Consider the following 27,533-nt stretch of genomic DNA (forward strand, 5'->3'; position numbering starts at 1 on the left):
AGACAAGTACTGGAGGTTCACCGTAGCCATTGGTTCAAAGGGTTTATGGCACAGCGCCGTCAGGACTACATTTAGGTCGCATGGCGGGTGCGGATTACGAACCGGAGGGTAGAGGCGTGTCAAGCCAGCAAAATGCCTCTTCACCACTGGGTTAGTTAGAGAAAAGGAACACAGGTCTGTAGAAAGGTAAGTGGAAACCGCTGAGAGATGAGTCCTGCATGACAGGACATGATCCCCTGACCCTGCTAGGGCGGACACGAAGGACAACACTGTGTCAATCGTGGCCACCCTCGGATCCAACTTCTTCTCCAAACACCAATGACAGAACCTGAGCCATTTACTCTTGTATTGAGATCTGGTCGAGGGTTTCCTGGCTGCCTGGATAATGCGCATGTTATCTGCAGACAAACTCAGATGCTCTAAAGACTTGAACTCAGGAACCATGCCGCCTACTGGTAATGGTAGGTTATTGGTAACCTGATCGGCGGATACACCGACAGGTGTTGAAGTTCTGAGAACCAAAACCTGGCCGTCCACCACGGGGCTATGAGTAGAAGGGAACAGTTCAGCGAGTTCTTCAACTTGCAACTTGCACGGTGAACTAGAGGCAGAGGCGGGAAGGCGTAAGCTCTCATGTTGTGCCATAGAATCTCGAGAACATCCCCCAGAGAGGAGGCTCCAAGCCCCCCTCTGGAGGCATACTGAGGAAGCTTCTTGTTCGCCGCCGTAGCAAAGAGGTCCACCTCCGGTGTGCCCCAGCGCGAGAAAATCCATGAGAGGACCTCCGCCTTCAATTCCCACTTGTAGCTGACCACTGTCCGCCGGCTGAGGGCATCCGCTGTGACATTCAGCTGGCCCGGGATGTGCACTGCAAGCAGCCAGACACCATGAAGCACGGCCCACTCCCAAATCTGGATGGACAGGTCCACGAGGGGGGGGGAGACTTTGTCCCCCCTTGTTTGTTTATGTAAGACATTGACACCACATTGTCCGTTCTTATGCGGACCACCTTGTTGACGATGAGCGGTCTGAACGCCTTGAGCGCTAGGAAGATCGCTAGAATCTCCAAATGATTTATGTGTAGGAGCTTGTCCTGAGACGACCAGAGGTCCGAAACCTGAAGATCTAACGTCGCACCCCACCCTAGAAGGGAGGAGTCCGTCGTGATCGTCACCATGGGGACCGGGTCCTGAAACCCCGTGCCCCCAGACAGATTGGTGAGAGATGACCACCAATCCAGGTCCACTCTCATGGAATCTGGAATCATTATCTGCATGGAATCCGGATCCACTGCCTGACGCCATGAACTCCGAAGAGCCATCTGGGTCCGTCTCATCTTTAGACGAGGAAGAGCCAGCACGCACGAGGCCATGAGGCCCAGAAGCCTCTGGAACCACCAGGCCGACGTGTTCTATGACTGTGCAAACATCTGACACGTGGCTAACCGATCCGCCATTCTGTCCCCGGTCAGGTACACTCTGCAGTCAATCGTGTTCCAGCGAAAACCCAGGAAAATCAGGTCCTGCGAGACCGTCATGGAAGATTTCCACCAGTTCACCGACAGCCCAAGATGGAACAGGAGCTGAAGGAGAGACTGGAGATTGCCCGCTGCTGCTAGCGGACAAGGGCTGCGTAAGAGCCAGTCGTCCGAATATGGATACCCTGGAGACGAAGATCGGCCGCAATCACCAACATCATCTTCGCAAAGACACGCGGTGCTGAGCTGAGGCCAAAAGGAAGCACTCGAAACTGGAAGTGCTCCTCTCCCAAAGAGAAGCAGAGATATCTTCTGTGTGGGTTCCAAATCAGGATATGCATGTACGCGTCCTGAAGATCCACAACGCTGAACCAATTGCCCATCTGTAAGGAGGAGCGTATCTGGCTGGGCGTGATCATCTTGAATTTTTCTTGGGGTAGGAAAAGATTGAACTGGGAAAGGTCTAGGATGGTGCGCAGGCCAGCCTGGTTGGGTTTGGGCACCGTAAACAGCCGGGAGTAGAAGCCCTCCCCTCGCTTCCCAAGGGGAACGGGTTCCACAGCTCTGAGGTGCAGAAGTTTCTGAACTTCGGCCTTGAGGGAGGGTGAGCCGAACAGATGAAAAGGAGGGTTGAGGGGTGGGGTATGGGGTAAAGGTAAGCAGAAGCCCGCTCGAGCGACTGACGAGACCCATCTGTCTTCTGTGATGGTCTGCCACGCCTCCCAATGAGACTCAATGCGTCCTCCCACCGGGGTCTCGTGCGAGCGCTGAAAACCACCTGAACCTGATGAGGAGGCTGAGGAGCGGGAGAAAAAACGCGTGCGTTTTTGTCTACGGTGGTTATTCCCCGCAGGAGTATCCACTCTGCGAGATTTGCGGTCGAGGAATCCCCTAAAACCAGAGGAGGGTCGACTTTCGGACAACGGTCTCTGGGATTTGAAAGGAGCTTTGACCAGAACAGACAATGATTTAGCTGTCTGAGTGCTATCCTTGGTCTTGGTGAGCTCTACATCAGTAGTAGAATGAAAAAGCTCCTTCCCATCAAATGGAAGGTCCAACACCTTGTCTTGCACTTCCTTAGAAGATTTAGTGGCATGCAGCCAAGCCTGCCGTGAGGTATCAACCCCAAGCATCAGGCCCCGAGCTGAGGTGAGCCGCAGCCTCCAGGAGATCCTGGGCCAAGACCCTGGCATCGGAAAGGCCTACTTCTCGACCGGGATGTGCTCCTAAAACTCTGACAGACCTTTCCACATCCGCATGTTAGCTCCCGCCAATATCAACTCAGCGTTTGCCTGCCTGAGCTGCAAGGCTGAGTTGGCAAAGATTTTCCTCCCTAGGGAGTCCAGGAGCTTGTCTTCCTTTCCCAAGACCTGAGTAGCCGTTGTGGAAGGGGATGCTGCAGGTCTGGATTGGAGGAGGGAGGCGGACAAGACGACAGGACCACCTCTTCCGAAGATTGCAGCCTGTACCTCATGTCAATCTTCTTATTGACAAAAAGTCCTGAGTGTGGCTTTTCCCAGACTCTTTGGACCTCGGCCAGAACGTCCTTCTGCAGGAACAGGCCGGTACGCTCCAAGGGAGACAGGGTGAACGCCCCAGAAGGCACGCCCTCCTGCGGAGTGAGTGCCTCGGGCACCGGAACATCTAAGAAACCCATCATGTCCAGTACCCGGTCATGAAAGGCTCTGATAGAGCGGGAAAGGTCCTGGTTGTCTTGATCGCCTTGAGGGTCATCTGACAGGTCAGGATCCTTCTGAGCCATGTCAGGCACTGCCTTGTCCACTGGGGACAATGGAGGCACAGGCGGAAGAGCCGGGGGAGGCACCACAGGCAAGGGAGGCGCCGGCGGAACCACCGGAGGAACGGGTGGAGCCGGAGGCGCAGGTGGACATATCTCCTTGAAAAGCCCTTTGAAATATTCCCTCATGTGGTCAATGCGCATAAGCGCTTGAAAAGTACCGAAAAAGCGTCCTCAGGAGATTTCTTCGGAACCTGAGGAGGCCTCTCATGAGGTGGACAAATCCAGGGATGTAACGGGGAAGGGTGCCACACCCGCCCCTCCAACGACATATCCACATAAATCAAAGGAGCCGCCCCCGCGGGCAACAAAACATTGTGCGGAAGAGGCATCCGGTCGTTCCAATCATAAACCGGCCAGAAAGGATGCGCACAAGGGACCTTGGGTTCACCCAATGGACTGCGCCCTACACCAGAGGATGATGGTGTAGTTTTAGGGGTAGCACCTAAAATGGCCGCTGTGGTCGTGGGGGGAACGGGTGCCATTTTGTCCTCATCTGAGGGGAACTGTGGCACGTGATGAAGTGAGGCTGGGGTCCCCGTCGATGGATCAGGGGTATTAATCTTAGCCTTAACATAAGGAACCTCGGCCGAGCCGGTACTATGAGGCCTGAAATGTTTTTGTGACATACCAACCGCCAAATTAGCCTTCGAAGGAAGGACCTCGGCACTGCCGGTAAAAGAAGAACTTTGCTTCTTTGCCCCCTCAACAGATCTGGTATCACCACAAGAGTGGGAACGGTGAGCAACCGCTTTCACCGACAAAGCCTTGTCCGGCCTCTCAGAACTGTTGGTAGCTTTAGCCTCTGAACGAAGGACCTCAGACCCAGGCCCGGTAACAGCCTTATCTGCATGGGCCTCAAACATCCGTTCGGTAACAACCAGCCCAGCCAAGGCCTCGGGGCGCACCCCGGTCTTGTTTTTGAGGGAAGCCGACAGAGCGGCCTCAAGAGTGAGCTCCGGTACCCCACGATTCAGTAGAACTGGGTCTACAAACAGCCCCCACAGGAGGGGCCTCGGAGCGTACTCCGGTGTTCACAGGCCCCTTACGAAGACCCTCGGAGAAAACTCTGGTAGAATTATTAGGCCCAACGTGCACCTCAGGGCGAACCCTGTTGACGGAGCGATCAACGCCCCTCCCGGACCGAGAGGAACCCGGAAAGATATCCCCCGGCCAGGGTGCTCTGAAAAGTAAAGAACTTACTGGGCGTTTCTTCTTCTCGTCGTGAATGCCTGAAAATGCAAAGGAGGAGTTTGTAGGAACATCTCCTCCCACCGCTCCAACCGACGTTGAAGTTCCCGGACCGAAAGGGAGTCACAGTAAAAACAGGAGTCCCAACGGTGTTCACGACCCAAACACTCTAAACAAAGAGGATGAGGATCGGCCCTCGCGAAGCGACGGTGACACGATGAACAATCTGTAAAGTCTAATTTGAAAGACATAGACAGACTAGTAAACGAACGCTAGCGAGAGCCAGAGAGGAAAAAGGGAAGAAAATCTTACAAGGATGCTAGTGCGTCCGGCCCCGATCGAGCAGAGAAAAGGACTAATGGGCGATGCGTGGGGCGGAGCCAAGGTGGGCGGGGTTACGGCCGCGTGCCAGGCCCCGTGCAGGAAAGAGAGGAGGGACACATTTTTGAAAAAAATGTGGATGCTTTTTACAAAGTGCTCCGGTCCCGTCCCACAGGACGGAGAGATGTCCCACAAGTATGAAGGAAAGGGGACGGGACGTAGGAGTATAAGAGGTACAAATAGTTGTCCTGTGTGTGTGTAGGTAGGTCATGGATAGAGTAGAGCACGTGGTTGCTACGAAACGACTGAAGGAAGTGTTTGGAGAGGGAAGGTTAAAGTCACCTAATAGAATGAAGTGATGTTTCTGGAAAGAGAATCCAGGAGCTGCCCAAGGTCATCAAAGAATGGTTCAGCGGGACCAGGTGGGTGAAAGATGGAGATGATGTGAGCCGAGTGAGGCAGGACAATAGTAGAGATGGTGAATTCAAAATAGGTAGGGGAGGTTGTGGCATTGGAGATTTGTGAGGCATTGAGTCAGGAAGAGAGTAGGTGTCTGACACCTCCACCTCTGCCAGTCAATTGAGGAGAGTGCATGAAATTGTTATAGGGCCACCAGAATGGCAGTGTCAAGTGGAGAAATACAGGTTTCAGTGGTGGTAAGAAGGTCTGGGGTAGGAGAGCTGCAGTGAAAGTAGTCGGTGATGAAGGAAGTTCTGTTTCATACAGACTGAGCATTCCAGAGAGTAATGTTCAGTTGATGAGGTAAGGAAGAGTATAGAAGTGGGTCTTGGAGGAAGAGAATCGAGGTGTATAGGTGTTAGAAGTGGTATGTTTATCTCGTCGGCTTTGTTTGTTGAATGGCGGTGGATGAAAGATGGATTAGTGTGAGTTTTGAGTTCAGTTTATAATGGGGATAGGAAAGGAGGAAGTTGTAGCATGATTGGAGAATGCATAGATAGAGGTGAGTAGGAGGAGCAGCAGGAGGAACAGGAGTGAATGCATTATAGGTGAGTAGCACAGTGTGGAGAGACAGTACAATAATTAGGAGCTTAGGGTACTCTCAGTCACAACAGGGAGAAATGCAAAAGCATAGGCAAAGAGGCTGGTCAACAGCTGGTCTTCACCCTTCACCGCCATTCACTGGACGCCCCAATGGAGTTCAGTAGAGATGACGCACGCTCTTACCTGATCGCCTGATCCTTCCATGGTTAGTCTTTGATATTGTCCCTGGTGTTGCTGGGATGAGGGGATTTTTTCCTGATTGGGGTTCCCAGAGGAGCCTCGTGTGGCCTTCAGCTAGAGAATGGGGGTTGATCCAAGATGGCTGTGGGAAGTGATGCCACCAATCCCAAATAGCCGCTGGAAGTGAAGTTCCAGACAGTGAAGCCAAATACCAGAAGGGATGACGCACGCGATTGTCACCTTTGCTCGCATCACATTTGCAATGCCATTCACCAGGGGCAGTAACCGCCAACTTTCACTGTTCCCCACTTGTCCTAGACTTTTATTAGTCACGAAAATAAAGAGAAAACCTAACTTTCCCTATCTCTAACAGGGGCTTCCGTGCCTCAATAAAACACTAAGGGCTCTGTCAGAATGTCTGTGTAAATCAATAGTCCACCATCCTGTGTCAAAACCCCTGTTTTTGTCCCCTACACATGAAACTTAACTAGAGATAAAGTAGACCTGCATGGTGAAGAATATTGACTCCCTTCTTCTGGACTGGGGATAAAGGTTCTCTTTCAGGTGTTGGTGTTTTCTTAGGAGAATGGGTCCCTCCCCGGATCAAAATTGTCCTGCCCCACAAAAGACAAAGTTCCAACGCTTTTTGTTGGCTGCCAAACTTTTCATCTTTGAACCCTTTGTATCAGAAAGTCTTTGTAACTTTAGTTACCAGGAGAATTACTCCCTTCTCCTAGTATCTAATTTTTACAGCTCAACACTACCAGGGTGAATGATCCCCTTCCCCTGGCCTCTTTCAATTTGGTTTCACAGTTAAGCACTTTCAGTTTAGGGTCCCAGACCCAGGCTTCCCTATTGCCAGTCTTGGGCAGACTTGGCTCCCCCTCCTGCCAAGTACTGCCACAAGGAAGATGGTTTGTACTTCTCTTTTCTTGTGGGTCCCAAACCCGTATTTCTCTTCTGCTTTGATTTGACAGACCTAGTTCACTCTCCTGCCAGGTACTGCCACAAAGAAGATGACTTGTAGGGATCTTCCTTTGTGGCTGTTGGTCCCAGGCCCAACCCTTTCTCAGCTAATTTTGGCGCTCTTAATGCTTTCTTTTCCTCCAGGTGCCTCCTCACCCCTGCTCTGTGGGTTAAGAGTCTACCATGACTCTGCTGTGCCCCCACCAACCATCCCAGCAACCCCTGTACCTATAGTTTTGCCGCTAGTGTGCTATGGGCGGTGTCAGGCACTTCTGCTTTTTGTTTCGGGTTTCCGATGGCTGCTCTCGTTCTTAGTTGTGCTCTGGCGACTCCGCAGCACTTGGTGCTTTAAAGAATGCATGTCTTCACTCAACCGCATGTTCCCGCTGTGTCGCACGCCTATAACTCTGCTTCTCCCTCTTTCTGGTTGGTCTGTCCACGGAAGACCTGAGGTATTGTGAAGAATCCTACGGATCACTCACTGGAACCCTGTCTAAAGTCTCCTCCCAGGTGTTGATGGGAAGGCAGATGCTTCCTGATCCCAAGGCTAGGGGTGGTGTCTTGCGGGAGGATCACCTGGGAGAATACTGGGCCCAGGGTGGTGAGGAAATTCCGTGCTATAAGGCACAGTATGTTTTCACTGTTTGGAAGACTCTTCCCCATGTACTTAAAGAGGTAATGGTTTATTGCTGTTGTAATGTCCCTGACGTCTATGTTAAAACTAGAAATGTGGAGCACAAGTCTTATAAAAGCGAAACAAGCCTTACCGAAAGAAAGCTCTTTTTGGGTATGCCAAATCAAACACCCTCCTTACTCCCAAGGGTACAATGTACAGGAATCTTGAAATCTTGTCTTTAATAAATTACCTTCCTCTATAATGGCTAATTCGAACAGCCCTTCTTTTAAAGAGTTCATGGAAATTAAATCTACACGTAAAAAGAACTCCAATGTCAGAAAACCTAACTTTATTTAAGGGGACTACACATCCCAGAGGTACTGGGACAAGGAAGAGGGCTCAAGAGGCGTGCCGATGTAGCAGTCAGGCAATTAAGCGTAGTGGCCATTGCAGTAGTCAGGCAATTGAGCTTAACAGCCCACACCGGCAAATTGTTACTGAATCTGGAAGGCATAAAAGGCCCCCTCAGGAAAGGTGTAGGAGGAGCTGGAAGGCAAACTGTAGTAGTAGAAGTAGTGCAGAAGCGCAAATCACGAAGGAGCACAAAAGGGACGCCAGAACATGGAGACGGCAGATTACACCTCCCAAAATCTGAAATGCAGGAGACTACGTTTTCCCAATGGGAGCCTTATTGCTGTGATTGCAGAGCTGTGAACGTGCAGGAGACTAAGACCAGAAGCAAGAGGAAATCCGAGGGTCTCGGGAGGAAAAGAAACTCCCGATTCGAGTTGCCTGACCAGAGACGGCCATGCAGCAGAAGAGTGTCGGTCCCCAGTGAGCCAGAAGCAGTAGAAGTAGTAGTGGAAGTCAGGAAAGAAGTGCAACCCGCAAAGCAGGTGTCTCAAAAGCAGGTGAGTGAAGCACAGCGTTCTTAGACTTTGCGCAAGCCGAGCCGGTAACTGTTCGCAACTCCTAATTGGGTCGCGTATGACTTTATGCGCGCAGAAGCTGTTCATTATATTCAAAGTACTGTTCACATTGAAAATGCAGCACTCGAAAAGACCTAACATTTGTATGAGAGCTAAAGTGATCGAAATCCATTGTTGAACTACTTAAAGACTTTTGCTGTCTAACGGAGCGGTCGTGTGCCCCTTATTAAGAAGAGGGAACGCTTTCTAAACGATTACCGAATACCTAATCTTGACAATACCTGAGTTACAAGGTATAAAGTCTGAAAACTAGATTAAAAGGAGGTCGCGTGTGCCTGATTGTGATTTCCAAAGGAAGTCTGAACGTTATCATTTGCCGTTACACGGGAATACAATTCTCTCTTCAAGTTTAAACCATGAAATCTACTTTGAGGAGAAATTGCATGTGCCTAATTGTGTTTTCAACTCGGAGATTGACTCTGATATTGTATCCACAAGTGACATTCTTTCAATTTCTATGAAGTTAAGAGTTTAAACTATTGAAGGGAACAGGCATTCACCAAGACAAGAGGCAAGCACTTTCTATAGTGCAACCAACCTTTGCCAGAGTTAAAAAGGCATCCAACTGCACTGTGAAGTTCACTCAAGTGGTCTAAAATACAAGTATACCAGTATTACCTGAAACTGAGAGAGTGGCACCAAGGCTTTTGTGTTACTACTTGGGGCTGATAACGAACAGAAGGTGCGAGTAAAGCAGGGGAAGGGGAAATAATTGTTTGTGAAGAATATTCTGAAAGCGGACACAACCTGTGGTGCCAAAGAATGCAGAAGCCAGAAAGAAGGGAGTCTTGTGGGCAGAACTAGGTTGTTATTGTGGCAGACAGACAGGAGAGGCAAAGACACTGCCCCTTTGAGAACGTTATTGAAAGAAAGAGTGTCTTGCCTACCTGAAGAGGTTGAAGAGTCTTGTCAAGACCTGCCTAATAATTCAAAGTACTGAGCTCTGGTAGTAGTACTTAAACTGTGGTGGTATACTAAGTTGTCAGCAGATGTAACCTTGAAGTGGTATGAACCAGTAACGTACTCTGGGACAAAGGCGACTGTTCTCATGGTATCAACAGTAGAAGTATGGTTATTGAAGTGGAAGCAGCAGCACAAAGAAAACATACTGAAAAATATACCAATGTAAAGTTGCAAATAACAAAGTCCTGACTGTTGATTAAGAACTGTGTGTTGTTGACAGTGAGGGATATTATACCTTCTTTTTAACTGTGGCAAACTATCTGGAAGAAGAGAAAATGTATGATAACCAGGATAACCATTGGTGCTATTTTTTTTATGGAAGTTGGAAGGGGGATCTTTCATCCAGGAACAAAGATTTGTTATCAGTGGTTTTTTGTTTGAACTTTTTTTCTTTGACTTGGAACTATCAGAGCTGGTTCAAAACCTTTCTTTCCTTTGAATCCCGGGTAAGGGACCTTACCAAGGACAGAAGATGGCCATTCAGACATTGTGTTAATATGGTTTACTATACATTGTTGCTATATATTTTCTGTATGTGTTTGTTGTTTAGCGCGAGGGCCAATCATCCCATGCTAGAGAATGTTCCATTAGCTGTTAAACTAGGCAGTGAATTCCTCTGTAGAGTTGGGCAAGCAAGGTTTTCTTAATATTTCTTCAATAAAATTGCTTATTTTGGGAAATCTACAAGCACTTGTCCACCTCGCATTACGGACCCCTCAAAGTAGCATGCTTTTGCCTGCCCTTTAGCATATTGGGCAGTAGCCTCTTCTATTTTCCATGCTGGGTGACTCCTCTGCTCGTGGTTCCTCCGGGGAGGGCTTGACCACATGGTAACTCCTTCTTTCGTTTTATTTTTATTGTAAGCGGACATAGAAGACTAGACTGCTCATTCAAGTTCTCACCATTACTCTTCCTTGTTCCGCACCTCCTCATCCCAGTGCTTGTTAAGTAGGTCTCCCTAAGATAGTCTCTGCTCTTCCTCGTCTCACTAGTTAGTATGTTTTGGAGGGAGGGTTGGCATACCAAGGTCTCCCGAGATGTTCTCTGTGGTCCCAAGAGGAGAAATCTCTCCTCATGAGATCCTCTCGCTGAGTACCACAGCCCGGGGGGGAGGGGGGGGACTGTCAGGTAGTGGCTGCACCACCCTTGCCTCATGCGACGACCTCTCAGGATTCGGCACGCTGCTTTTTCCTTTTCTAACTGTTTTGTGAAATTGAGTGTAGTACAGCACACAGATACTGGAGATTTATTTTAGTTATGGAAGGGGATGTTTGGTTCCATTCTTACTGCTCCAGCACAGCTGCTTTTCCCCATTAGGAGGTAATGTACAGCTGTCTTGTGCAGTTCTCTGCACCAAGTGTTGTCTGTTAAACTGCAGCCCCATGTAGAAATGGCTGGCTTTCTGACGACATGTAGCTTAGATAATCTGCCTGATACTGAGTCTTCAGGTGCTCTGTTAATTAAGCAATATGACCCGAGCGGCGGGGGCATTACCGACTCGGGTTGCCCCGCTTTGAGCCTCCTCATTGGCTGAGGGGCTGCCACGCCCCCCCACCGCCGGCCGGGTACAATGGCCATGGAATCCTGGACAGGTAACGCCTCGGCGAGGGCCAATCAGAATGGTTGTTTCATTCTGATTGCGCCCTCGCCGGGTACTAATATGGCTTTCATTGTTATGCCTTAGTGTGCAAGAAGATCTGGCCCAATGAAGGATGATGAAGACATTTACTTCCTCTGTAAAAGGGATAGGGAAGCCTGACTTGCATTCACATATGTGTTTAGCGTTCATTAGCATCTCCAGTTGTTAGTGACCTGATGTACAATAGCAATGCATGCCATAAAATGCATTTGAACGTGCATCCAGAGGTGCAAAGAACCGACCAGTCCTGAATATGCAGTTGACTATCATGGTGGAGGAAAGTTAGTATGGAAAAATTGAGTCTGCGCAAATAGTGTCTGTGGTCAGATAAAATGCAAGCCTAGTTTGGGACTACGGTGCTTCACTATCTTCTGTTCTCTGTTTTGAACTGTAATATGTGCTGATTTGCCCCATAAATTAAGAACTAGTCATAACGGCATTAAACCTATAAAGCCTTAGGATGTTGGAGTCGCGACTGTGCACATGATTGTAACTCTGAAGAATTGATAAAACAACCTTTTCATGAAAATGTGTACATGCGCGCACTCTCAATGTACAAAAACAGGGAGTACAACTACTCCCACAAAAATATAAACAACAACTAACACCCCTTTCTTCCACCCACACTGCTACGCTTCTTTGGATCCGTGAATCAGAGTGGTGTCACAAGGAGATCTAATATTATGACTATCTGCTCTGAAGAGGAACTTCAAGTTTAAATGAACTAATAGATGCAACAAAGTCTGAATTGAAGTAGATAACTGAGTTTAAAATATATTTTACTTGTGTGAGAAATGTACCGGTTGGGAATGAGATTTACTGTTCACTAAAAAATAAGTTGACTCCCAACTTCAAAAATGAATATCTGGTTCTCTAAATGTATGTATTATGTTTTTCAGCTTTTAAGACCGAGGGCTAAGAAGCTTGGATTGGGTGAGTTCCATCTACTTTCACATGCATTTACTACAAGCAGCATCTAAAGGCTGTCTATTACAAGCATGGATGTAAGCGAAAAATGAATGATTAGCGTGTATATTTGTACTAAAATCGTTTTTTGGTCATTGTGAGGATCCTTCCCCAGCATGCCTCCATACCTTCTGAACTTTTAGTATATTTTCTACATCTTTTCTAACAACCTCTTAAGTGCAACATTATTTTTGACCTGAAGATTTTAAAATGTACCTAAATAAAATATGTGGGCCTTTTACAAGCTGCATTAACTCTACAACATGCACACCTACAGAAGGAGCTTCTTTCCTGCATGAATTATTGTCAATCTTATTCAATTTTACTGACTTCCTTGTATAATTTTGTGTAGTGTTCTTTCATTGCCTCTTTCTTTAAAAAGTTAAATCAAAAGATGATGCAACAATGTTCTGCTTCTGCTCCAGAACGTTTAGTTGCAACCCTTCGTTCTTCCTTTCTTTGGGTGGAGTGGTCTTCATGGCTTTGGTGGTATGACGGGGGAGAGGTGGGGCGTGGGGTAAACATTAAGCATCAAGAAGTTTTAGTTGGTCCCTGGTGTAGTTTTGAGCATATACTATTCTGTCATTTTGGCTATATTTTGTGCGGGGTTTTACTTTGGAGGAATAAGTGAGGGTTGTTGGGTTGTTTATGGGTGAAATTGGGTACTTTAACTGCCCAATATGGCTCATTGAGCTGCCACAAATGAGCGCCTACCCAGGCAGCTGTTATGTCTTGGAATGTAGTGTAGCACATTTTCTTAGTTATAATTGAACTTTACGCTGCTAGTGGATCCTTCTCTTGTCCAAGAGCCATTTTTAAGATCATAGTACCTCCTGTTTTTTTCTTTTCTTTTTGTGGGTAAAAGAGCTACAAAGGTACCTATGCGTTTAGGTTTTTTGTTTTTAACTGAGTAAGAAAATGACTAGAAAGGTAAGTCTGAGAGGTTGGAGGAAGAAAGGCTGAGGTGGTGGCCCCCATTCATTATTACCCCATTTTGGTTGTGACATGATGTATTGACCTTGTAATGATGAAAGGCTAATTCGGCCTTGCTGTGGGATTTTAATTTGCGAAGTGCAGGCTGCTATTGGGTCTGAGACTATTATTTCACTCATCTAGCTATCCGCCATTGGCTGAGACCTGAGACTTCCGCACCCCATGCCACACATGGAGGGCTACTATTCTGTTGCCTGACCTAAAGAGGACCCATAATAAAAATAGCCTTTAATTTACTGTAATTGCTGGGAACAAAGTTTACGTTACCAAAAAAACCCTGTAATTCTGTATTTTAGTTGCATACAACTACCTCAGTCGACAATGGAAATACCTAGACTCCCAACAATAGGGGTGAAGAGGAAAGAAGACTCCCATTGCAATCGTAACCGCAGCCCTGTTTACTATAATAAATGCTGACTGGACTCTGCCCAACAGAAATGTTGCAGCCGATTAACAAACGTTAGGACGTTAACAAATAGTCGTATACTTTTGCAAGCATCAGTAGCCAGATGCCTGTAGAAGCTGGGTCAAAACTTGACCTGCGTCCTTGGTGTTCATTATGTGATTTTGTAGGCTGTTCATTCAAGATGTCTTCATTTTATACAGGCATCAAAAGTGGTTACTTCGGCTGGTCTGAAGTCCTTGTCGGTTTGTGCAGACGTTCTTGTTATATACTTTTAGCAACATGCTTACCATAAATATGAGATTCTAGGCACAGCATAGCTTTTCAGTGCCTTTTTTTAATGGATGCACTATTCAGTTACTTTCATGGTTTCTTGACATTAGGGACAGCGTACATTCATGGAATGCAACATGCGACTGGAAATTTCGTTATTATCATGGATGCTGACCTTTCCCACCATGTGAGTTGTGTTTAATACAATTTGATGTTAATGTTTAACTAAGGCATCCTTTAATTTAACTTCTGCCAAAATTCTATTTGTGTTTCAGATTCTCTTTAACTGATACATCCTTTTTTTTCTTTCATTTCAGCCAAAATTTATCCCAGAGTTCATCAGGTGGGTGTTTGTGCGCCCCAAAAGTGTACAGTATGAGTTTTTGGTATTGTAGGTAGCAACTTGTTTGACGTTTTTAGCAGTGAGAGGAGGAAGAACTTAAACGTTTTGTATTTCACTAAATGAATAACTAACACCTTCAACCGTATTTATTTTTCGGTCTACCTGTAAAACAATAAGAAAGAGAAGCAATGCCAGCAATTATATGCATTAACCCTTAAGTTAATGGTTTTTCATTGCAGTGAAAATCCTGGGTAAAGGCGGGAATAATATTTGTATGGCAGTTGCTTAAGGGTGCCATTCAGGTTATATAGCAAACCTATGCAACACAGGAAAGAAGCTAGCCATTCTTGGTATCGTTACATCAAGCGCCTGATTCACAGAAGTGGTTTATAATGGCACAATCCCATAGAAAAACGTTCTGTGAATCAGGCCCTTAGGTTTAGATAGTAGTTGTTGCGTTTTCCAGTACCTGTGAATGTTCTAAACTCTTTGCAAACGCAAGGTCATTACATTTCCTCTCTATACACTCCATAGAAAGAAAAAAAAATAGATGCCATGTCTTCATCATTTGAGGGGTTTGGGTCCTCCGACGTATTCCATATCTATGACAGTAATCACCACAGCTGTGCTGCTTCGGAACATTTTCTGCGTCCTGCGTCGATGACGTCGATGCGCCGTCCTCGAGGACCTCCTCCGACGGCCGACGTCACCCGATGTGATAAGTAGGACGCACAACGCCCGTAGCCTCAGTTCCGTTTTTTCCGCGAACGTATTCGCTTTGTGAATCTCGGTACGCCTCGACTCTTTGGAGTTTCTGTTGTTCATCTCGGTTCTTCGAACCTGTGTGTGTACGATTTCTTCATGAAGATGTCTACCTCGTCTTCCACACCGCGTCCGTGCTTTAAGAAGTGCTGGGACTGTGGGTCCAAGATGTCGGTCACGGACTCGCACAACGCCTGCCTCTGGTGCCTCGGGGAGGCCCATGACACGGATGACTGTGTCGACTGCCAGTCGCTCACGTCGAAAGCCTTGCATGAGCGCAAGAAGTTATCGGTAGGTAAGGTGTCCAAGCCCCGGAATTCGAGGTCTGCGAGGCTTTCGACGGACGACTCGAGGGGCGACTCTCTGCGTCGTCGTCGGAAGTCCAGTGGGTCTCGGTCCAGGACTCGGTCTGGCCACTCCTCTGCCTCTTCGAGGCACTCCCGGAAGCGCTGTCATCGGTCGCCTTCCCCGTACTCATCCGAGGACTCCGCCCGTCGGTGGGTCGCTTACCCCACCAAGCATGCGACACCGGAGGAATGGGCTTCCTTCTGGAAGAAAATGTTGGCGATTCTCGATTCGCAGGGCACTGGTCCATCCGCGCCTCTGAGTGGGGTCGGTCGTGATCAGCCGAGAGACGCCATTCACATGCCTTCGGGCTCGGGTGGTGGTCACGATTCGCGGGAAAGGTCCCGCTCGGACAAGGGGAATCGTTCTCGGCATGCCCGGTCCAGGTCCCGGTCCTCGATGCGCTCGAGACCGCGTGAACCTGTGAAGTCTTCGAGGAAGACATTGACGCCTGTGGCGCCAAGGTCGTCGACGGACTCTCTCGAGGCTCCGCCTCCCCGAGGAAGTCGTCTGCGCCCAGGATGTCGAGGGACGTGCTCGGGGCTCCGCCTTCGAGGCTTGTGTCGACGCCGTCGATGCTGTCTGCGCCGCGTCTGTCGTTGGCGCCGATTCACTCGACGCCTTTCGGGGCTGTGTCGACGGGGGTACCCCGTGGCTCAGGGGAACCACCTAGGAAGGCTCTGGCCAAGGTCAACCATGGCTTTGGTTCCAGTTCTGTGCCTTCTTACCACCATCTGTAATTCATTTCGGAGGTGGATGAGGGCTCTGATGATGGCATGGTGCCTGACACGGTGCCTGACGAGATTCTCTCGGGCCATAGCCAGTTTGAGGACCTGAGGCAGTCCCTGCATGATGCTAGTGGGCTGGACACACCTACGGAGGTGGAGTTTTCTAGGCCTGAGCCTGGCACTCATGCCGATTCTTCGTACCAGCGACTTATGTCACGGGTCTCCGAGTACTTAGGATGGTCTGCCCCCCCAGGGGAGTTTGTTCAGGATGACCTTACGGATATCCTCGACATTGGTCCACCAACTGACCCGGTACTGCCATTCCATATGGCTCTGCAAAGAAGGGTGGCAGTGGCTTGGACTTCGCCGGAGACTCTCCCGGCAGTGAGCAAGTCTTTGCTGCGAAAATACCGCCCAGCCAGTAGTGACCCTTGCTACTTGTCCAAGCACCCTACTCTGGAGAGTTTGGTGGTGCAGGCGGCTATGGCCCAGGCAAAGCAGGCGTCGTACCCTACCATCCCTCCTGATGGGGACGACAAGCGTTTTGACGGCTGGGCGAAGAAAGTGTTTTCTGCAGGGGGTATGGCGCTTCAGGCGGCCAACGCCATTTGTGGCGTGTCTCGTTTCACGCACACTCTGTAGAACTGTGTTTCCTTGGCGGCTGAACATATCCCAAAGGGGATGAACGGGATGGTTTCCTTGCCATGGTTCAGGATGACAAGGATGCTATGCGTTAGGCCGTTCAGTCGGGTTTGGACATGGCAGATTGCGTCAGCCGGTCCATGGTGGCGAGCACCGTGATACGCAGGTTTGCGTGGTTGCGGAGGTCGGGGTTTGCTCCTGATGTGCAGGCCCGGCTCCTCAACATGCCCTTTGACGGGGAACATCTTTTTGGCAGCAAGGCTGACGAGAGCCTTGAGAGGTTGCAGACCTCCAAAGCTGCAGCGAAGTCTTTGGGCGCTGCAGTTCGACAACCTCCGCCTTTTCGTCCTAGGGGACTGCAATGGAGGGGAAGTTCCTTTCGTTATTACTCATCCTTTGGTAAAGCGAGAGGAGCTGCCAGTCAAAGGGGCCACCGTAGGAGTGCCAGAGGTGGAAAACAAGGTACTCGAGGTGCCGAGGCCACTCGGGCTGTTGCCTCTTTGCCCTCGGGCAACACCGCAGCCGCTTCAGCTCAGTCATGAGGCCATGTCCCATGGTTCGCTGGTTGGGGGAAGGCTGGCGCAGCATCTTGCAGAGTGGCGTGCCATTACTTCAGATGTGTGGGTTCTGGAGATCATAACCCACTGCTACTGTCTTCCTTTCCGGCAGAGGCCTCAAGACAATCAACCGGGGAATCTCTCTTTGCAGAGTCCGGATCCGCTCCTTGCGCAGGAAATTCAATCCCTGCTGGATAAAGGCGCCATAGAACTGGTGCTGTAGCGTAGAGGAACAAGGGATGGTATTCCCCTTATTTTTTGATTTCCAAGAAAGAATGGGGATTGAGACCCATCATGGACTTGCACGGTTTGCACAAGTTCAAGATGCTTACTCTCTCTCAAGTCCTCCAGGCCCTTCAACTTCAGGACTGGTTGGTGTCTCTCGACCTCGAAGACGCCTATTTTCATGTGCCGATCCATCCAAAGCACAAGTACCACCTGAGGTTTGCGATTGGCGACTCGCACTTTCAGTTTCGGGTCCTGCCGTTCGGATTGACCTCCGCCCTGAGGGTCTTCACCAAGCTCATGGTAGCGGTGGCAGCGCACCTCAGGAAAGGGGGGTTTCACGTCTACCCCTACCTGGACGATTGGTTGATCAGGGCGTGCTCTGCTGAGCAAGTCCTGGATCATCTTGTCAGTCACCTGCCACTCACTCCACAAGCTGGGCTTCTCCCTCAACTTAAAGAAGTCCCACGAGTTGACAGGCAGCGGGCTCTGGTCTCTGTCGGAGTCCAGACTCCATAATCAATCTGTTGGAGCTGAGGGCCGTCAGGCTAGCCCTGAAGGCTTTTCTGCCGACTGTGCGAGGAAAGAATGTCCTTATCCTGACGGACAACACGGTGGCCATGCCCTACCTCAACAAAAAGGGGGTGAGTGGGGGGCGGCAGGGTCACTTCCTCTCTCCAGGGAGGCGATGCAGCTCTGGTTCTGGGCAATCCAGCAGGAAGTTTCGATCTCGGCAGTTCATCTGGCAGGAAACGAAAACGAGACAGCGGACGCTCTGAGCAGGCAAAGCGTGATCTCTCACGAGTGGGAGTTGGCTCAGGAGATTCTCCTGGAGAGCTTCACCCTTTGGGGGACCCCTCAAGTGGATCTCTTTGCCTCCAGTGTCAACAGGAAGTGCGAGAGGTTCTGCTCGCGGGAATTTCCTCCAATCGGAGCCTTAGGAGACACGTTCGTGGTGGAGTAGTCATTCCCACTGCTATACGCGTTTCCTCCAGTCCCCGTCATCCCGCAAGTACTGCAGAGGGTAAGGAGGTTCAGTTACCGGATGATCCTCATTGCTCCGGCGTGGGACCGGAGGACGTGGTACCCGGACCTTCTCGACTTGTCCATCTGTCCTCCATGTCGTCTTCCCTATTGAGACAATCTGCTCTCACGGGAGGGGGGGGGGTCAGGTTCTCCATCCAGAGGTCAGGTCCCTTAATCTTCAGGCTTGGTTTCTGATAGGTTGAGGTATAAGGATTGGGACCTCCCTTAAGACGTGATGGAGGTGTTGCTTTCGGCCAGAAGGCCCGCAACAAAGTCCCTGTGCCGTTGGAGTAAGTTCTGCGACTGGTGCAGGGTTAAGAATGTGGATCCTTTGCATGTGGAATTCCCATGGTTCTGTCTTTTTTGCTTTCTTTGGCCCACAGGGGCCTTCAAGTGGGTACCATTAAAGGTTACCTGGCGGCGCTGTCCATATTTAAGCGCTCGTCTGAAGAGTGTTCCTATTTTAAAATTCCTTTAATTTCTCAGTTTCTGAAAGGGCTCACTAATGTGTTCCCTTCGTCACCTTTCCAGGTGCCCGGTTGGGATTTGAACCTTGTTCTCAAGTTTCTGATGGGTGCTCCTTTTGAGCCTTTGCATTCATGCCCTTTGAAACTGTTAACTCTGAAAACTGTATGTTTAGTTGCAGTCACTTCCGCTCGCAGAGTGAGTGAGTTACAGGCACTTTCAGTAAACCCACCCTTCACTGTGTTTCATAAGGACAGGGTTGTCCTTAGAGTTTGTCCTTCTTTTCTTCCGAAGGTGGTGTCGGAATTTCATTTAGGCCAGAAGGTTGTTCTTCCGGCATTTTATCCTCCTCCACATCCTGGTAAGGAAGAGGAGAGGCTCCATAGGCTTGATCCTAGGACATCGTTAAGCTTTTATATTTCACGCATGTCCCGGGTCAGAGTGGACGATCGGCTGTTTATTGGTTACGCTGGAAAGCGTTTGGGACAGACTGTGACGAAACAGACTTTGTCTCGCTGGATTATTTTGGATATCTGAGTGTTACCGCTTGGCGGGTAAGGACCCACCGGTCGGCTTACGGGCCCATTCTACCAGGGGTATGACTGCCTCTACTGCCCTGCAGAGGGGCGTTCCTATTTGCAACATCTGTGATGCAGCCACCTGGGCTTCGGTACATACTTTTGTACGTCACTATTCCCTCGATTCCATCCGGGGGCAGGATCTGGCCTTTGGGAAGGCGCTCCTTTACTCCGCAATTTGATTGGCCATGCTAAATTTCTGTTTTCTAAATTCTTTTCCCACCTCCTTACATTGGTACTGCTTTGGGAGTCTGTCATAGATATGGAATACGTCGGAGGACCCAATCCCCTCGAAGAACAAGTTACTCTTACCTGGTAACGTTCTTTCGATGGGATGGTCCGACGACGTATTCAATATCGCTCCCTCCCTACCTTCCCTGCTACAGAATTTCTTATGCGATTGCAGCTTACGTTTCCGCAAGGCTTTGTGTGTCAGACTGGCAGAAGACTAGTGGCACACGTTCTGGGGAAAAAAACTACAACTGAGGCTACGAGCGTCGTGCGTCCTACTTATCACATCGGGTGACGTCGGCTGTCGGAGGAGGTCCTCGAGGACGGCGCATCAACGTCATCGACGCAGGACGCAGACGCTGAAAATTTTCTGAAGCAGCACAGCTGTGGTGATTACTGTCATAGATATGGAATACGTCGTCGGACCATCCCATCAAATGAACGTTACCAGGTAAGAGAGTAACTTGTTCTTTAATTGTACAACCAGAAGAGCAATTTTTTTTTCAAATCTACCATAGTATCCGTAAAATAGAAAATTAAGCTTTGTCTGCAGTGGTGAAGTACAGTGTGCAACAAAAGGTATCTCAATGAGATTATGTCACAAGATACAACCGTGTAATTACTACTAAAATATTTTTAAAAGTCACATATTTTAACAAATAGTCTTGAGCCTCCTTACGAGTTGGGCAATATTTACTGCCGGAATTACTGTTAACGCCACTTGGTTCGGTAGAATTACTGCCGGATTACAAGTGGCAGTGGCGGTGTAAATGCCCATTTTTAATCCATAGGATTTTTCAGCAGTGGTAAATCCTCACTACAGGGCCATACTCATAGTCTGGCAGAGCACGAATATTGGCATTAATTCCGTTACCGCCAATTATTTCCCGCTCCGCCATACTTGTAATGAAGCATTATTTTCCCAAATGAAACCCAGTTCCTTACAGGTCAAATCTCTGTTAGAAAAATGTTGAAATTATAGGTTAAGTTTATCACGATACAGATGTATTCCCGTTAAAAAAAAAAAAAAAAAAAGGTCATGGGGGGTGCTGTTGCGCCGAAGCAAGATGGCCGCCTGAGTGTACAGCTCCGGACTACGAGGGCGCATATCATCCGTTTTTACTGTGGTAAATGCAGCTGGATCATCTGTCACCGGGGCAGCTGTGGGATCAGACTACAGACTACGCTCGAGCCGACTTTTGGAGCGGGAGACCCCCCTGTGAGCCCCGCTTTCACCACCAACTGTGTGGCGTGGCGGACTGCTGGCCCACCCCGAGACAGAGCCCCCTGAGGCTCGGATCGCTGGTGCCACCCGGCGCAGACGGCCTGCGTGGGGGAGGGGCACCGAGATGCGTGTGCTGGCCGCGCGCCCATGCAGCCCACCTAGTCATCCGGCGGGCCTGTGCTTGTGCTGCGCCATCGGGGGCTGGTGACTGAAGCCCGAGACTGTGCTCTCTGCTGTTTGGGACCCGAACCGTGGGCAATCCAGGCTGTCGCGGCTGACTCCGCGCGGCTGTACTCAGCGCCTGCCCTCCTCCCTCGCTCCCCCTCCTGTGACGCCCCTTCTACATCTCTTTTCAAGGTAAGGAGCCTGGGGAGCGGGGAGCGAGCTGCCTTCCCCCGTGACTGGGGATTCAACTCCTGCGGATGGGCCTGGAGTCCTTTCGGCCCCGTTGCAGGGTGTTTCGGGCTGCGGCACTCGGCCTTGTCACCCGCGGCGAATTGTGCCTCATACTACCCGGGCGCCCCTTGGGAGCGGCACCGGGCCTGGAGCCCTCACCATCCTGGACATATGTTGGGCCTCCGTTCCCCCCATCTCACCATCCTATGTACATTGACCGCCACCTGAAGCACCAACGTGGGAATCCTTCGGCACACGTTCCCTGTTCCCTCAGAGGGGCCTGGCTAAGCGTTGATGCCCCGACGCTGTGGTGGCCCCCTCTGGACTTCATGGCTAGCAGGCCGGTTGATTCGTCTTGTGCACCTTCGCACCGTTGCAATTGGTACCCGGCTCACGCATACTTGGAGGGGGGGCTCAGGTGCCGCCCTTGTGCCCTGCTCCCGCTTTATTATACACCGGTCCTGCTGTGCCTGTGCCACCGATGTTTTCGTCCCCCAGCATCTTTGCCTTTATGGGGTGCCCCCGCTGCTGCCGCCACTGATGTGGTCCCTGCACATCGTAGAACACTAATACGGCTTGGAGTATACCCTAGGCGCAAACTGGACACCGCCCCACAGGTACGAAGAGCCTTGCAGCTATAAACCCAGAAATTCCTAGTCTGCAGCCACTTGCGGGGGAGCTACCCCACCTCTGAGCACCTTTTCTCGCCCAGGTTTCTTGTACCCGGACCTGAATCCCTCGCCTTGCGATCCCTGCTCTGCTGGAGGACCTGGGAGCAGCGGAGACCCCCTGTGGCTGGTTCTGTTTGGGGGCACCCCCTCTAGATTGTAAATCCGCCTGGCCGACTAACCCATCCCTGTGAACTTGATACAGCACTCAACTAGGTACTTTCCATACGCTTGCTTGATGTGAGAGGGTGCCGCCCTGGGCCCGAACTCCTGTTTCATGCTATACCGGGCCTGCTGTACTGTATCACCGGTGCCTTCAGCTCCACCGACTCTGCCCTAGGGGGGTACGCGCACCGCAGCCACCACGGGGACTGGCTCTGTCCATCAGGGTGCGCACAAATCACTTAATTTGTAGGTGGGGAACATAACTTGCTGTACGTTGGACGCTGTCCTGCAGACCCGGAAGGCCACATACTACAGCCCCAGGTGTCTGAGCTGCGGCTAGTATCGAGAGAATCTCTCTACCTCAGAGTACCTACTTTCGTCTGTGATCCCGGACCTCGAGCCCATACTTCACCATGACTAAAGGAGCTGGAGCTGGGGAAAAAGCAAAGTTCGTTAAAGATGTTCACCAAAACACCCTCCAAGCCCGCCCCTGATGACCCAGAGGAGCAACCCGCTACCTCTGCTCCAACAGCTTCAGACGACTCACAGAGGATGCTGGAATACATACGAGATGGCTTCACCACACTTCATACAAAACTGGACAATATGAATGGGACAATCTCCTCCATAAAAGCCCATATCGAAAAGATGGACCGAAGAGTCGCTGAGGTTGAAGCCAGACTGGGAGTTGCTGAAGATGACCTGGACTCGCCACATGCTGTAGTCTCCACGCTAACCAACCGGGTGGCAGCAGTGGAGAAGAAAAATGATGATCTCGAATCCCGCTCGAGGCGGAACAACTTGCGCATTATTGGAATACCCGAGGACAATGTTACAGAGCCCATGGAGGATTACGTGGAACGCATCCTTATGACACTCCTTGATGCCCCTAAACTCTCGTCACAGTTCGCCATTGAGAGAGCACACCGAGCCTTAACCGCAAAGCCCAAGCCGGGCGCTCCACCGCGGCCCATTAGAGCCAGGATCCTAAATTTCCGGGACCGTGATGCCCTCCTGCGAGCAGCCAGGATCAAGGGAGAACTTCTCCTTGGAGCGAATAGAATCCACCTCTATCCGGACTATTCTGTGGTGGTACAGCGGGAGCGCCAGTCATTCACAGCTGTGAAGAGGAGACTTCGGGACTTGTGAGTCAAGTACTCCATGCTGTTCCCCGCAAAACTTCGTATTGAACATTCCAACAAAACTTTCTTTTTCACGATCCTGGAGGATGCTTCTAAGTTCCTTGATGAGCACTTCCCTGGCTGACCCACCGCTGCCACAGACCCAGTCTGTATTGGTACCTAATATGATGCTTTAAATCAGTGTTGGACCGCTTTTAGACCCATTCATGATGGTCCATACCATGCACACCGACTCTGGCTGTTCTTTTGTTTTTTTTTATTTTCTCTTTCTTGTTGATTTGATCCTCTGCCTCCCAGTCCTACTGAGGAGCAGGATCTTGCTATGTTTGACTATTAACAATACCCTACAGTTGCACCAGGTTTGTGGTTTGTTTTGTTGCGGCCAGATCCCCTGCTGGAGAGCTGGCGCAGATGAACTGTTTATAATTGTGTCAGGGCTGGAGTCTATGGAAATCCATAAACATGATACTGCAGTCCAACTGTCTCCACCATAAATCCTCCACACATGTAACCTGAGCTGAACACACTTGTTATTCTAACTGCATTTGCACTCTACTTGCCCTCGCCCAGTCCCTCGCTCCACGGCTAGGACAGCTAACAGCCCCCCAGGCGCTGATGCCGAGTTGTTTGTTTTTGCTTGTTTGTGGGTTGGGTTTCGTCCCTCTGGTTGGGGGGAGGATTGAGGGGACAGAGGACGTTATGATTGAAAAAAGTCTTGACAGCCGCCGGAGGCGCCGCCCGCGCCACAGTATAACACCTTGTATATGTAGATATGAGGCCACATACAGTCAGATCGTACATCTTTCACTTGCTGACAACCCCGTCACAGTACTTCAATCACTAACGCCTGAAGTATGGCTAGTACTGTCTTGACCTTTACGAGCTGGAACATCCGGGGGTTAGGCAATTACAAAAAAATGCGGCAGATTCAGCCCCATGCTGAGCGCCACAGAGTTAAAATCTTATGCCTACAGGAAACCCACGCTCATTCAGAGCAATGTGAGCGATTTGCTAGACAATGGGGACCCCAGAGGTATTCTACCAACTATTCCACTCCAAGCCGTGGCACCCTCACTTCAATACACAAGAGCCTGAAATTCACATATCACCACTCCCACGTAGATCCGCTTGGTGGTATGTATTGATCACTGGCATACTACAACATCAGGAGGTAGCCATCCTGAATATATATGGTCCCAATGTTGACAACCCCGATTTCTACCTACACCTGGCCCCTCTACTCGAAAGATACCCCCTGATTCCTATTCTATGGGGCGGGGATTTTAATACAATACTGGATGTCACCCTAGACAGATCGGGCTCTAAACCTTGCCAACTGTCTAAAGCAGCATATGCTGTCCTTACCACGCTTCCCCGTCTGTCATTGGTGGATGCCTGGCATCTGATGAACCCTGATTCTCGTACATACTCCTTTTACTCCTCAGTACATGATTCCCATTCTCGAATAGACAGATGGCTCATTACAGACATGTTGGTCAGATGCCTATCTCACCTGGCTATACTCCCCAGGACACTATCAGACCATTCACCGGTACTTATCTCCTTAAACTGGGGACTGGATGCCAATAAAACCAGGCAGTGGAGGATGAGTCCTCACTCGCTTCTCAACCGGGTTTTCGCATCCGAACTTGAATCCTCTATTGAGGAATACTTTGAAATCAACACAAACTCTGTGTCAACACAAGCTGTACTCTGGGAATCCTTCAAAGCACACACGAGGGGGATCGCCATCTCCAAAAGTTGTGGCATCCTGAAGGGTATCCGCGCCGACATTGCCGCCAGCGAATCGGCCCTGCCTGCCCACGAATCCCAATATGCTGAAGATCATTCCCCAGCCACCCTAGCGGCGCTGGGTTCTGAGCTGGACATGTTCTGTGACCTTGCCGAATGCACGGTTAAGTTCCTGGACTCCCCTCAATCGGCAAGGAAATACAGCAAAGGAGAGCGACCTGGCCGAATGCTGGATAGACTATTGCGCCGTGAGCTTGGAGCCCCCAATTTCCTGGCCATAACGAGACCTGATGGCTCACTCGCCACCTCCCCACAGGGCATCAGTTCTGAGTTCCTTTCGTTCTACACTTTCCTGTATTCGGAGGCCGATGGGCCCCAGGTTCCCGAAATTGACTCATACTTGGAGAATCGTCCCCTTTCAGCCCTGTCGGCCGACGCAAGCAGCTTCCTTGAGAGACCCTTCACATTGGAGGAACGTATCGAGGCCATTGAGTCATTGACATCTGGGAAGGCCCCTGGCCCGGATAGGCTCCCTATCTCCTAGCACCACGCCTACTAGCCCTGTGGGAGGAATCTTGCGACAGAGGAATACTTCCCCCGTCCCTCCGTGAGGCACCGATTACAGTGCTCCTCAAACCTGGCAAGCCCCCTACTCAATGCGACTCATACCATCCACTCTCGGTGATTAACAGTGATATTAAAATATACGCGAAACTGCTAGCCAACCGATTAGCCCCATACATGCCCTACATCATCCACCGCGACCAGTCGGGATTTGTCTCTGGTAGGTTCACTTCCTTGAATCTACGAAGGCTCAATGTGCTCAGCAGGATCAGCCCATCCACACAGGCGGTTGCAGCTATTCTAGACATGCAGAAGGCATTTGACTCGGTCTCGTGGAAATATCTATGGTGAGTTCTCGAGTAATGCAACTTCGGCCCCAACTTCCGATCCTGGCTAAAGCTGCTCTACACAGCTCCATCGGCCAGAGTCGGTACAGAAGACAGATGCTCCGTCTCCTTCCAGATATCCAGAGGCACACGCCAAGGATGCCCCTTTTCCCCACTCATCTTTGCAATAGCCATGGAGCCCTTTGCTGACATGGTTCGGCAATTGCACTCACACAGGGGATTGCGCACTGCCGGCCAATCCGACAGTTTCCCTCTACTACGCTGACGATGCCCTCCTATACATCCGTTCCCCTGAAACCAACCTTGCCCCCATACTGGCAGATGTAGCCCGTTTTGGAGACCTATCCGGTTTGAAAGTAAACTGCTCCAAGTCTACCTTATTCCCACTCAGACTCGACACGATCCCCCAACCCCCCGACCTACATGGGTTCAACTGGTCTCCGTCTGGTTTCACTTACCTGGGGGTGGTGGTCTCCAGGCACACGGCGCAGCTGCACAATGACAATTACCAGAGTTACCTTACAAACCTGGTGACAAAAAACTCCTATTGGTCTAGGCTCCCATCTCACTAGCAAGCAGATTTGGAATAATTAAAATGGTGGTATTACCTCAATTACTTTACCGATTTACCAATCTGCCTGTGTTGCCGGTGATGCTTTTTTCCAAACACTGCCCTCCTTCAGCAACACCTTTCTCTGGCACTCGGGGGGTGTCCGCCTCAAACTGTCCACGCTGACCGCCCCCAAGGCGCTGGGTGGGTTCAATGTGCCAGATTTCATCAGATACTGGGTGGTGGCCCAGTCTCAGTTCGCTGCACATTGGTTCAACACCATCGACCCGTCCCCCCCCCACACATGTTCGCCTAGAGGAGCGAACGGTCAGTGACCGAGCGATCGGATCTCTGATCCTCAAGCCAATCCCCCCTAACTCAATCTCTGCAGACCCTGTTGCTAGCACATCCTTGGCATTAACCAAACTCTGGGCAATGGTCGACACTCCTCACCCATTTCACGGGGATCTACCATTATGGAACTTTCTCCCTGATATCCCACTCATTCCACGATCCATGGTTTCTCACTGGGCGGATGCCGGCTTTCTGATGCTTCACGATGCCTTTGAACAAGGAAACTTTGAGTGGCCTAATCTCCCTCTTTTACTCAGACGCCGGCCCTCGGTGTGGCTGCAATACTCCTCACTCCGGGAGTCTCAAATCCAGGTATCCCGATTTCCCCTCCTTGCCACCCGGCGAGCCTATAGTTGCTGAGCTCTGTTCCTTTCTCTCTTTCAGGGGTAAGGTGTCGAGACTTTATTCCTTATTGCAGACTAGAGCAGCCCCCCCACCCCCCCTTCACCAAGCTGAGGCGCAGGTGGGAGGAGGATCTCGGGGTTGAAATTACTGACGATAGATGGTCTCGAATGTGTGCTCATACCCATGATGTGTCTTATAACACCAAATTTAAACTAATCCAATTCAAGGTTCTACACAGGTACCACCATACACCAATGAGACTTCATCGCATGTTACACGTCACCCCTCCCACATGCCCCAGGTGTGGCGTGGATCAAGCTTCCTATATCCATATGCTATGGTACTG

The 27,533-nt window shown here is 50.1% G+C and overlaps 1 protein-coding gene across 1 annotated transcript in view; it reads left to right on the forward strand.

Moving 5' to 3' along the window:
• The window catches only part of DPM1 (dolichyl-phosphate mannosyltransferase subunit 1, catalytic), a 247,399-nt gene that overhangs the window by 103,920 nt on the left and 115,946 nt on the right, over positions 1-27,533 (forward strand). The window contains exons 3-5 of the mRNA XM_069651161.1: positions 12,042-12,075; positions 13,888-13,964; positions 14,095-14,120. Of these exons, the coding sequence (XP_069507262.1) occupies positions 12,042-12,075; positions 13,888-13,964; positions 14,095-14,120 (137 nt within the window). The remainder of the gene's footprint in view (positions 1-12,041; positions 12,076-13,887; positions 13,965-14,094; positions 14,121-27,533) is intronic.

This window comes from Ambystoma mexicanum, chromosome 3p (genome assembly GCF_040938575.1).
Source record: "Ambystoma mexicanum isolate Mex_15411 chromosome 3p, UKY_AmexF1_1, whole genome shotgun sequence".
NCBI lineage: Eukaryota > Metazoa > Chordata > Amphibia > Caudata > Ambystomatidae > Ambystoma > Ambystoma mexicanum.